The sequence below is a fragment of the Pteropus medius genome, unplaced genomic scaffold (genome assembly GCF_902729225.1).
Source record: "Pteropus medius unplaced genomic scaffold, Ma_sr-lr_union100, whole genome shotgun sequence".
In the NCBI taxonomy this organism is placed as follows: Eukaryota; Metazoa; Chordata; class Mammalia; order Chiroptera; family Pteropodidae; genus Pteropus; species Pteropus medius.
Window position 1 is genome coordinate 45948102 of NW_024344378.1, and position 12456 is coordinate 45960557.

At 51.9% G+C, this 12456-nt stretch overlaps 1 protein-coding gene across 1 annotated transcript in view; it reads right to left on the reverse strand.

The window, feature by feature from the left end:
* Positions 1 to 12456, reverse strand: part of SPOCK2 (SPARC (osteonectin), cwcv and kazal like domains proteoglycan 2) — a 32304-nt gene that overhangs the window by 9501 nt on the left and 10347 nt on the right. Inside the window, exons 3-6 of the mRNA XM_039872070.1 lie at positions 3048 to 3056; positions 2638 to 2683; positions 2264 to 2378; positions 653 to 767 (exon numbers count right to left, since the gene is read on the reverse strand). Of these exons, the coding sequence (XP_039728004.1) occupies positions 653 to 767; positions 2264 to 2378; positions 2638 to 2683; positions 3048 to 3056 (285 nt within the window). The remainder of the gene's footprint in view (positions 1 to 652; positions 768 to 2263; positions 2379 to 2637; positions 2684 to 3047; positions 3057 to 12456) is intronic.

The window sequence follows — 12456 nt, forward strand, 5'->3', positions numbered from 1 at the left end:
AGCATTGACAATTAGCACTTGCACTTCCACGGTACTCCAAAGTGTGTAAGATGCTTTCACAAACATCGTCTCATTTAATCCTCACAAAAATCTCATAAGGCAGGAATCTGTTCCCTCAACCACTGTTCCTTCTCACGTCATCTCACGGAAGGGCATTTATTCCTGCCCGAGAACATTCCCTCCTCCGAGAGCCTCAGAAGCTACAGCCCTAACTATTTTATGAAGTCATTGCATATCAGAGCTGGTGAACACCACCCCCTCCATGTGGAATCTGCCTGTGGAAAGCTCTGTCCTTCACCCTCATCCACTGGAGGACAGAGCTACCTCCTTCCATAGCCCCCAGTACTTTCTTCATTCATTCTGACTTGTAGTTACCTGACTACATTCATTTTCCAAGCCCCACCCCCTATCTGTACCTGCCCAAGGTCAGGGGCAAGGGTCTGGCTCAGACTTTCAGGTGGCCTGAGCCCAGGGCTCAGGAATCCCTACTGTGATCGGCCACACTGAATGTACTGACTGAGCCCTTCTGACCCCACAGCAGCACTGGGAGTCCCTGAGGGCACCCCCGTGCCCACACTGCGTAGTCCTCTCAGCTCCCTGTAGCCTCGAGGTGCACCCTACCCCCACCCCACCTGGGGCCAGGGTTCCTCACCGTGGAGCTGTAAGTATGGCCATCAGAGCCACAGACCGAGGCCAGCTGGGCCATGTGACAGGGCTTACAGATGGTGTCCCTGTTTCCATGGAGTTTCAGGGCAGGCTGCTTGATCCTACAGGAGAGGGATGGAGAAGAGACAGGGACAGAGACGAAAATGAGAGAGGGCCAAGGAGAGGGAAGGTTCGGGAGACAAATTCCAACAAGAAGCTGGACCCGGCAATCTATAGCAGATGCAGCCACCTCCCTGGCCCCCGCCACCTTCCCCCATCATCCACAGCCAGACCTTCCTCTCAGAAGGGTGGAACCAACTGGGCAGGGTACAGACTGCCAGCTCTCCCTTTTCCAGGGGTCACTGAGTCCAGCAGGGCCTTCAGGCAGCAACTCCAGGTCTGACTGTATGATGTAAAAAGGAGTTGCACTTCGCTTAAAGGGGCCAGACCAAATCAGAGGTTACGAAGTGATAGCCTGTGGGCCACATCTGGCCTGTAGACTCATTTTGTTTAGCCACCAAGGGTTTTTGTTTTTAATTGAGTTATTCACCAACATTTACAAAATGGAAGAGTTCACATAAAAACCGGGATTCCGGGCCTTTCTTTGTAAAATGGAAGATGCCCCTTTCCACAGGGCCTGGGCTCACCAGAGTGGTCTGTCACTGAGCTCTCTGCACACATTACATTACCTGCCAGGCCCCTGCAAGCATCTAAGATTATCACCCTAAGTCTCTGGTCTCTGTTTCTGATTCAAAAAAGAGGGAAGGGAATTGGGACCCTTTCCAGGGGTCCTGGCGCCCGGCAGGGTCTCGTCCTTGGGCTGAAGCTAAGGCCTCAAAGGCCCCTCACCCATTCCCTCCTCCGAGAGCCTCAGAAGCTACTATTTCATGAAGTCATTGCATATCAGAGCTGGAAAGAACCTCAAACTATCTGGGCCAACCTATTTGTCTTACGGATATGGACAGCAAGGCCCAGAGGGGAGATTTGACTTTCCCAGAGTCCCACATATTTGGTGACTGATCTCACACAGTGTGATGGTTTTAAAATATATCTGAAAATTCTCTGACATTCCTTCCTTCAAAAGATGGAGCCGAATTCCTCTCCTTTAGAGTGTGGCAGTACTTATGACTTGCTCCTATCAAATAGAAGTGGCAGAAGTAATGATGTGATTTCCAAGACTAAGGCATAAATGAAATGTGGCTTCCTCCTTGCTCTCTCTCCCTTGGATGACTCATCTTAAGGGAAGTCGGCTGCCATATTGTAAGGATATTCAAGCATCCATGGAGAGGCCCATGTGACTAGGAACTGAGGACTCCAGCCAACAGCTATGTGAGGAGCTTTCAGATGTCCAGCTTTCAGATGATACAGCCCCAGCCAACATCTTGGTTGTAACCTCATGACAGACAGACCCTAAGCGAGAACCATCCTACAGAACCACTTCTGGATTCCTAATCTTCGGAAACTGTGTGAGATAATATACATCTGTTGTTTCAAGCCACTAAGTTTTGGGGTACTTTGTTTTGCAGCAAAAGGTAACTAATGCATAGGAGAGGATTAATCGAGCCCTTACTCTTTAAGCAAACCCCATCCAGGGCTGCCAGCTCCCCAAGCCCCTCACCTGTGCTCCAGCTTCTTGCGGCTGATGCACATGGCCCGCTGGTAACCCTGGGCAATGCACACTTTGTGATGGCTGCACTTCACCTTCTGGCAGGGGTCCTTGGTGGTGTCTAGGGCTGCAGGGATATACAATCAGGATGCAGGTCATCTGAGAATCAGTGCCAGAGAGGCCAGGAGTCCCCAGTCCCACTACTGAGCTGGGAAGCCCCTCTCCCCAGTAACCCTCAATAACCAGAGCTCCTCAGCTCAGATGTCCCACCCTCACAGGCACCTGGCTGCCCAAGGAGCACCCAAGGCCAGGGTCAGGACTTGCTCTCTAGCTTTAAGTCTTCACGGGTGTCTGTCACCTTCCCCCTTCTGGGAAGGACATATTACCTTCATCTCCTTGCTGATTATCCTCCCAGCTCTTGATGTAGTCATCCTAGGGAAGGACAGAGAGGGACAAGGAAGAAGGGACAGGCTAAGATGCACATATCACAATAGAGGTTCAGCTCCAAGGCGAGGAAGAGTAAAAGCCTGGGCCACTGCTTTTACATGCAAATTGCCGCCATCCTGGGTGGCTACCCAGATGACCCTTGTCTACCCAAGCCCTGCCAGCTGCCTCCCCTTCCCTCTAAACCCATGTCCGGAATCCCTTCCAGCTTCTCCCATAAATTCTTTATTCCTCCCTCCATCCCACACTGGATGCTGCAGGGAAGAAGTTGGGGCGAAAATGCAAAGAGAGAGAAGAAGAGAGTGCAAGCTCAGAGTGGACCACATGCAGCGGAGCTCCAGGCAGTACTCACCTCCACCTCCTAGGGATCAGGAAGCAGCAGCAGGCCACGGGAAATGGAGCAGGAGGAGAAAGGGAGAGAGGGGGATTTCAGTGTGAGGTCAACTCTCAGACCGTGTGGTCCCAGAGCTCCCCTGGCCTCATCACATGGCCATGGGCGCTGAGCAACGGTCTTTGATTGCTATGGTCCTCTGACCGCTAGAGCCTCTAATTGGAGGACAGTATTCCTATAGCTTCATCACAGAAAGCTGAAGACCTGGGCCCACTTAGGGCCAGCCCTAGGCGCAATAGGGGTGAAGCCCATGGCATTGAGAGGGTGAGGCCCCATTCTTCTCCTCCAGGCCCCGAAGCTGTTCCCAATGGCCCAGCCCTGGCCCCACCATTAGGACAGATGTCTGAGGGCCCATACTACCTGGGAAGAGTGATTCTCACACCTGTGCCCTGGGCATCACAGAAACACCACTGTTTTCCTTTGCTAGGGTCCCTCCCTTGGCATTTCTCTCCCCTGAAACTTGCCCACCATGAGAGTGAGGCGGAAGGAGCACCTCTCTTCTAGGCCGCACAGGGACTGTTTTTCACTCTAGATCTGACTTTCCTGCAGAATTCAGATGGTGCAGTAAAAGAAAGGAAGGCCACAGTCCCTCCCAATATTGAAGGCTTCCTCAGTTACCACAGTCCAGCTGCAAATCCTCAGATTCAGAGTATCCTGAAAAGGCCCTCTGAGGTCATCTGGCTCAGGAGAGGCCAGAAAGCTCAGAGACAGGACATTTACCTTACCCAGGTCCCACTGTCACAGAGCCCAGGTCTCCCGACGCCCAACACAGACCTCTCTTCTGGCTACAACACACAGTCTCCAAGACCTAAGGCACATGGGAGATTGCTCCCCACCCTGCTCTGGCCACGAGAGCCTCCCCTGGGCCCATGGACCCCAGAGTGACCAGAGGCAGAGCAATCACCCAATCTATCTCACTGGCACAAAGCCCCCAACTCATTCTGGTTTCCCCACTTTCCCCTATGGTGACAGTGGTTGAAAACTGACAAACGGCTCCCAGGGTACTCCTCGTGAAAGCTCTGCCAGCCAGGGAAGAGGGCTTCTCAGGATTGGAGGCTGGCAGTGCCAAAGAGCCAGCTATCGGTCGGTCTCCTCCGGATGGAGGTAGAAGGGCATGAGGAGCCACATACAACTGCCCCCTGATCCTGAGTACTGCCTGCCCAAGGATCAGAGTTGTGCAGGGATGAAGGACAGAAGCCACGCTGTGGGGCAGTGGCAGGGAGGGGAGGGAGGAGAAGCCAGACACCTGTCAGGCCTCGGGGGAAGGGCATGGGGCTCCTACACCAGAGAGAAGCCTCATAGGGGCAGCAAGCAGCATAAAGGAGGGCATCCACACTGCTTTGAAAGCCCCCTGGAAGCCTCCTCTGGGAGTTGACTAGCATCAGAGGAACAAGCAGGGACGTGGGCCTCACCAACGTGTCCTCCTAGGCAAAGGCCAGAAAGGGGTCAGGGCAGAGCAGGCAGTTGGCATTAACACCCAGGTAGAGAACACTGTGGTCAGATGTGTGCTGAGTGTGAGCTTCTGCACGTGTGTGTGCATGCATGCAGGCCCTGGGTGCATACATGCACACTCACAGACATGTATTCTGAAGCAATATATACGTACAGGTGCTCATCTATGAGCATGTGTACATGTGTAAGCAACAGAAGTAAATAAAGACACTTCAAGGCAACTCACCCACGGCCAGATGGGTTTTATCCAGAAACGAAGTAACAAAGCACACGTCTGAGAGCAGCCTCCAGTTTTCACACTTGAGGACCAAGTCTCTCCCTCCAGCTTAGTCTTCCTGCCTCTTCCACAGGGAGAGAGGGTGAGACAGGGATAGGAAGGGAGGGGAGGCGGCAAGAGCGCAGCAGACCTTTCCCCTGTGAGGAGGATCTGGCTTGTACCAGCTCTGCTCTCTTTCTGTCTTGCTTTCATGTGTGTCTCTGGGCATCTCTTTGTCCGAATGTCTCCGTGTCTCTCCCCTCTTTCTCTCTCTCTTGTTTCTCATTCCCCTTTCACTCTGCCCCCCAACCCCCACATATATCTAAGCAGCCAAGTGTCCTGCAGTCCTTGAACCCAAGAGTAGGAAGGAGGAAGGCCCCAGGAAACACGAAACAGGTGAGGAAGCGAGCCAGGACTCCCGGACTGGACTCGACAGGAGCCTGGCCTGGGCATCCCCTGGGCAATGAACATATCAGCCCAGGCTCTAAGCTCAGGCACCCACCCAGTTCCATAGGACATGGCCTGAGCCCTGTTAAGCCCCTGTGCAAGCTTCTAAGAAGACCACAGGACAGCTGACAGGGAACTGAGCACAATTTCTCTCACTTGCTAGGGCCAGAGAAAGCCAGCCCAGACCTGGCTCTTCTTCCCCAGGAACTCCTCGGGGGTAGGTGTCCTCCCTTGGTGTCCACACCACCACACATGGGAAATGGAGAATAAGAGTAGCCAAGTGGCTGAAGCTAGGGTTACAAGGTTGGAGCAAAAGTAAGTACTGGCCTCCATCAAGCTGGAGTCTTCACGTCTGCTCTATCATTCCCTGAGAGGGGACTGAGCGTAAGGCTGTAAAGAGGACAGGGGACGTGGCTGGTGTTGGCTGGTTTGAGTCCCAGGCCCCCAACCAACATGGTCTGTATGCCCAGAACCCACTCGCGCCTGAACTGGTAGGGAGGGGGCTAGGCTGTCAGCCGAGGGCCTCCACGCCTGCTCACTCCCACACTCTCTCGCCCTACTCTGCTGCAATCTCCGACCAGGCTGCCAGCAGAAGCCTTTGGGACTCTCTACAAAGTGGGTTCTCGAAGGTCAAGACCAAGAAATTTTGACTAGAACCCCAGGGGAAAGTGGGGTGGGGGGAAAGGAAGTTTTAACAAAGGAGTTTTCTGTCCAGCTTGTTAGTTAGAGCCCTGGTGTGGAGCCAGCTTCTCCCCCTGATTCAGCCTGCAGCAACTGAGCCCCTTCTGTATACAAGTGCTGTCCTCGGTTCTAGCTAAGCTCCCTGTCTCCACCGTGTTGAGCGGGTAAAGGGAGACCTGAGTGGTTCTGGATCCCAGGACCCTCGCCCCCAGGAGAACAGGAGCAGCTGGACAGAGAGGGGTGAGGAGAGAGGCCATGGCATCACACAGAACCCCCATGCTCCCCTTGCCAGCTTGCCTTGGGCAAGCGAGCACCCTGACCTTTAGGAGCTCAGCACCTATCTCCTGGGACTACTCAGAGATTAAAAGAGATTGTGTCTGTGGGGTGCCTGCTGTCCAGAAAGCACTCAACAAATAAAAGCTGTTAGAGCAGAAGAGATCATGGACTCTGGGTGAAGAAAATGGTGGAGAAGCAGAAAATGGGCAGAGGCCACACAAGAAGCCCCTGAAGTAGAGAAGAGGGAGACCACTGCAGGGAGAGGTATGAGGAGAGTTGCCCCCAAGGGGCCTCAGGCGGGGAGAGGTGACGGGGAAGTCCTAAGAGGCAGCATGGGGGCAGAGCCCAGGGCCACACTTAGGCCCCCTGAGGTAGGGTGTGGGCTGGCCCATCCATAAGCTGAAAAAGAGGTGTTTGTTGGCAAGTGTGAATAACGCCTTTCAATTTATCAGTGTCTATTTATGGTACCCAGTGGGCTCATTAGCACTTGTGAGAAATGGTCCAATAAAGGCACCAGGTCTTCTCAGGAGAAGGAGACCTGATTCTGCCCTGGCCGATTCTGCCTTAGCTCCACTGCCTCTGCTGCCATAGATGGAGTTTTCCCCTGAGAAAGGGGGATTTGCCCTGGAGTGAGGACTGGGCCAGTGGAGAGATGGGCCATAGGTTGAGATCTAAAGTTCTGGGAAAAGGACAGCACATCTATTTCACCTGGTTCTTTCACCTGGTTGGTCTGGCCACCCGTGACCACCTCTGCACCTGGTGTGTTCAGCACAGAGCTGGCACGTGGAAAAACGTTGGGAATGTACAAGTGCACCATGGCTTGTGTTTCATGGTGCTTTTAAATTAAGTCCTCTCCAAATGTGTTTATGTCTGTCTTCCTTTTACCCTCATAACCCTGTGAAGTAAGCAGGACCATTAGAATTAACCCCATAAAAACTGAGGAAACTGAGGCTCAGAGAGGCAGAACAACTGGCCAAGGGTCACAAAAAAGGTGAGGAAGCGGGCCAGGACTCCTGGACTGGACTCGACAGGACTGACCCGACACCCCACCTTATAGGTAGGTGGGGTCTCTCATTAAGAGAGGAGCAGAGTCTGGCAGTGAGAAGAGGGCAGGGAAAGAGGCAAGGAAGACTTTGGACCTGGAATCTGCTTTAAACTCGCCTCGTAGTGTAGCCTCAGCAAGTCACTTCCCCTCAGGGTTAAGAGTCCTCCTCTGTGCCACGTGGGTACCTCTCAGCTATGGCTGCACATCAGAATCACCCTTGGAGCTTCTTAAACCATCCACTGCCCAAGTCCCACCTGAGCCCACTGCAATCTCCTGGCTGGCTGGCTCTGGAGACCTCCCGCTGGGGCTAAGCAGGCAGCTGAGTGAGCCCACAGCACCAGCTCTCAGGTCTAAGGGCCTTTCGGCTCCACCTCTTGTCTAATGCTCTTCTTATCTTCTCTGTGTCTTCACCTCTCACATGGGGCCTCAGAGATGAAAAAGAGCAGCTATTCTCTCCCTCTAACAGTGCTGTGCGCAAAGCAGATGCTCAGTGTCAGAGGATGAGGCCAGCTCACTAGAACTCAGCCTCCTGACTCCCAACTCCAGGCTTTTCCTTTGGAGCATATATCATGTAGCCCTTTCCAATCTTACAATGTCAAGCCAGACTCTTCCCCGTTCTTATCTTCCCCTGTCCTGCCTACTCCACTTCCTCCTCGCTCTAGCCTGCCCTCTCCTCGCCACACCCACTGCTCCTACCTTCCCAACGCTGACCTCAATCACTGTAGTGTTTCCTCAGGGGTCTCCCTTCGTCCGTCTGTCAGTCCTCCACACTGCTGCAGCTACACGGATCTTTCCAGAACACAATTATTATCATGTCTCTCCCTCCTTAAAACTCTTCACTGAATATACAGTTTGCTCTCATTCTGGAAAATGTTTTAACAGGTGAATAGGTAAAAAGGATTTATACCAATAGTAGTTTCCTCGGCGGGGGGCGGGAGGACGGGGAGGAATACAGAGAATTTGGGCATGTATTTGCCTTTTTCCAAGTTTCCAAATTTCTTACAATGTGAACACGTTTTACTCTTTTAATGAAGGACAAAAGCACCATAAATATATTTTAAAATCCTCACTGGTCTCTGTTACCTAGAGAAGAAAGTCCATCTACCCTTCATCTGTTTCCAGCCACCCCAGCCCTATGTCCTTCCAGCTGATACTCTGGCGAGGCCAGACCATGGCACAGCCTTCTCCTCCATCTGGAACGTGTGTTTACATCCAACCCAGGAACTTCTACTCATCTTTCAAAACGCAGCTCGGTTATCATCTTCCCTAACCTGCTCAGCTTTCTTTCAAGCCAAAGGTGCCTGGTAGTAGTTTATTATTGCTCTGGTTATACCAAGCAATGTTATTGCTTCTGCCCTATTTAGATGGCCAGTTCCTTGAAGACAAGGACCATATAAAGTTCATCTGTCTATGCCAGCACCTAGCACATAGTAAAAATACTACTAATAATAGCTAACATCTTTTCAGCAATTACCATGTGGGAGGCATTGTGCTAAGCACTTTATATTCTTCAGCTCATTTACTCGTCATAACAACCCAAAGAAAAAATTACTATTATTATCCCCATTTCTCAAGTGATAAAGTTGAGGCTTGGAGAGCTTAAGGGACTCATTCGGGATCACACATCAATTGCACAGCAGAAGAGTATTTGCACACCCAGAACTATGATTCCAGAATCTGTAACCCTAACCAGGACTCTGTACTGCTCCATATACATTACAGGTGAAAAAAGTCCGAGGCCTGGGGCTGGACACAGCCCAATCCCAGCCCATGGTGGTCTCTCCCACCACATCAGCTCTGCTTTCCCCCAGGCAGGAGGGGCTGGCAGTGGTGGGGAAGACAACTGGGGGGCCCCACTTCTCCAGGCACTTTCCAAAAAACTCCTTCACTCAACGCTGGTTTGGAGCTAACCCATCTCCAGCTTTGATCTCTGTGGCTCAGCTCGGTTGCCATGGAGACGGGGCCCATCGTGCCAAGCTGGGGGAGAAATGGTGGTGAGTGTGCAGGCCTAGCTGGGCTTAGGGGCACATGCTGGGTGTTTCCAAGCACTGTTTACTTCCTGTCATTTTAATTAGCACCAAAATCACCCGCTCACTTCACAGCTTGAATTAACCCAATCTCTCCCAGCCTCTCCATCTGGTGGGGAGGATAAGACACAGCAGTGAATAGAGCAAAGAAAGAACAGTCTCCCCAAGGACCCGATTTATTGGGCTAAAATCCACCTGAGCAAAATTCCACCTGCCTCTGCAGCACAGTGTGATGAGGAGACTGACCCTCCCCCCGCAACATGGAATCAGCGCACAGGGTTACCTCTTGGCCTTACCTCTGATTGCTAGCAAGACTGCGGGCTAGAGGGTCCTGCCCTCACTGGACCCCACTTCCTCATCTATAAAATGGAATGACACCCTTTCCTTCCTCCCTGAGCTGCAGAGGGCCCCACCCAGTACAATAATGTCTGAGACAGTACTCTGTAAACTGGGAAGCTCTGTACTTTCAAAAGCCACAAAACAGGACCACTAAAGCTGATTTCTTTGGCACACAAGGTGGGAGCCTGGTGAAGGGGTGAGCAAGATGCACTTTTGGGTTTTATAGTCACAATAAGCCTTGAATACAGATTTTTGATATTGTTTCTAACTGAAGATCTACACCGATGGGACCGAAAGATGTTTATCTGAGACTTTAAAATAAACCACAACGTTTATAACTCTGTTATGGCATTTCTTCATTTCTTAATAGATCAAGAACCTCTAAAGATGGAAGTGAGCCAAGCCTCTCTCAACCTCTGAAAGGCTCTATCCCCAGCATTATTTCTGCTGCATTCTTCAGGTGAGGGGGCCTCCAATGGAGCCAGTCCCTCAGAGAAGGCCCAGGAGTGGGGAGACTTGTGTTCAGGGCCTCCGTCTGCTCATTCCTGTAAACAGAGTGAGGAACTCTGGAAGGAATGAGGAGGACCATGTGGAGGCTGCCTGGGTTCCTTCTCAGCAGAGGGCTGACACCCCCATCACATGCCAGGCAGAAGGCATCTTGAGGGGGCTGGGAACAGGAGCAGTCATTAAATATTTGCTCCTCTCTCAGAGGGAGCGGCAGAGGCTGTTAGGCCTGGACAAACAGGAGACAGGCATCTGGCAGACTCCCTGCCTCCCACCTCTACTCCCTGGAGGAATTTCCTTGGAGGGCAAAAATGTGCTTATCACTCCCTGCATGCCAGGAGCTCTACCTGGCCTCAGGTATGCCCGCACCAACACCCTCCCTATACTCCCCGGGCCTGACCTCTCCACTAATTCAAGGGACATCTGAGGCCACTCACCAGTCTTTGGATTTCTGCTCCAGGCAGCAGCCCCAGGGGTCTATAAAGGGCAGAGAACAGGGTAGCTGCCTCCGGACCTCATTTTCCCTTTTGGAACATGAGTGGAAGGCAGGATTTCAATGTCAGAGGTTCTGAGGAAGACCCAGAGATGGGAGCCCAGGAAACACAGACATGGTGTGGAAAGAGGATAGACGGGTTCTCATATGCCTGCCCCTCTCTGGGTCTGTTTTTCCACCTATAAAATGTGGGAGCTAAGTGCTTCGTGCTTAATGCTGCTGAGGTTCCATGGTTCCGCTTCCCCATTCTTCCCAAATGAGAACTTTGAGAAGAGGGGAAAAGGAGCCTGAACAAGTTCAGATTTTTACACGTCCTCCGACTTGTGCAAGGAAACAAGGGATCAGGGAAGGAGCAAGAAGGCTGCATCCAGGCAGAGGTAAGACACCAGTGAGGCCTGACTTGTCCTTGCTGCTGAGTGCAGTGTTGACCTCTTTTCAGATGTCTGGGAAGAGAGTAGGCGTGTCAGGATGTCCTGCCTTGAGCAACGTATTCTCCTGAAGGAACACAGGTCTGATGGGTGTGGTTGGCTTGCTCTGCAGGCATACTGAGGTTGGGGGTGGAGGGCTCAGAGGCCCCCACCCCCCAGGAGAGAGGGGGAAGCAGGCTGCAATCAGGCCCAGGCCCACCAACATAGGGGCTAAGGGAGAATCTTCCTCCACAGTGTCATTCACTCCCTTATCCTACAAATGAATCACTGGAGAGTCAGAGTGCCAGCTTTCTCATAGTGACTATTCCAACCTTTTGAGGTCCAGAAAGAGGGAGAGAGCTCCCCAAATAACCAATATGTTTCGGCCCAGAGCCACAACTTCCCCTTGGCGCTCTGCTGTCTGAACCCACAGTGTCACTACCTATAGAGGACAGGGAAAGTCTCAGAGATGGGTGAGTTGAGATCCTTTCTGGCTCTCATATTCCACAGTGCATAATTTATATTGAGCACCCACTGTGTGTACAAACATCCTGCGCAATGCTCGAGGACAGGGTGGTAAGGTACACCAAGCAGTCTATTCCCAGACCTTGTCCTCAGGGGCTTACCTTGGGAGGTATGTGATAAACACACATTAAAAATACTAGCAGGAGTACTCTTGAGATACAAGCCCACAGAGTGAGGCCACGAGGCAGCACCAACATGTGCCAAATGCATTTAAGGCCAATAAATACTACAGGGACCCCGAGGAAGGAGCTATACCTACAACTGAACACTAGCTGAGACCTCAGGGGGTCAGAGGCTGTTCCATTTCAAGAACCACATCACCCTACAGCCTGTAGCTGGGCCTCAGTCTGCCCATAGGGTTAGACACAGTGGTGTCTAGCTTTGTATACAAGCCTATGCCTGGTCACGCACTTCCCTTGTTTCCAAAAACGACCCATGTTATACCTGCAATAAACAAATACGGGAATGGTGTGTCCATCCCCAGTCAGCTGTCTGCCCAAAGATGATATCAGGCCCCATTTCTCAGGTTTCTCAGTCTCTGGCTAACATATACCCTACCTGATCTGGTCACAGATACTTCCTCAGGAGCAAAAGGGAAATCCCTTCTCTAAAATCTAAGACTTGGTGCCAGTTGGTGGCAGGGATAGGGTGGGATGGGTGAGCTGTGTCTGTGGGTGAAGAGACTGTTGACGGGCTCTAGTGCCATCTTCCTGGAGTCATAAAATGATAAGAGCTCTGTAGATTACTCTGTTTAGCCTACTCATTAAAGTAACGGGAATATCAAGAGCCAAAAATGTGAAATGGCTCCCCCAAGGCCACACAGCTGGTTCTGTCCTCTCACAAGAAAGAGAAGCTGAGCGCTCTCCCCAGTCCCTTGGGGCTTAGGGTAGGATAGAGCTCTTCTCCTCCAGACAGCCT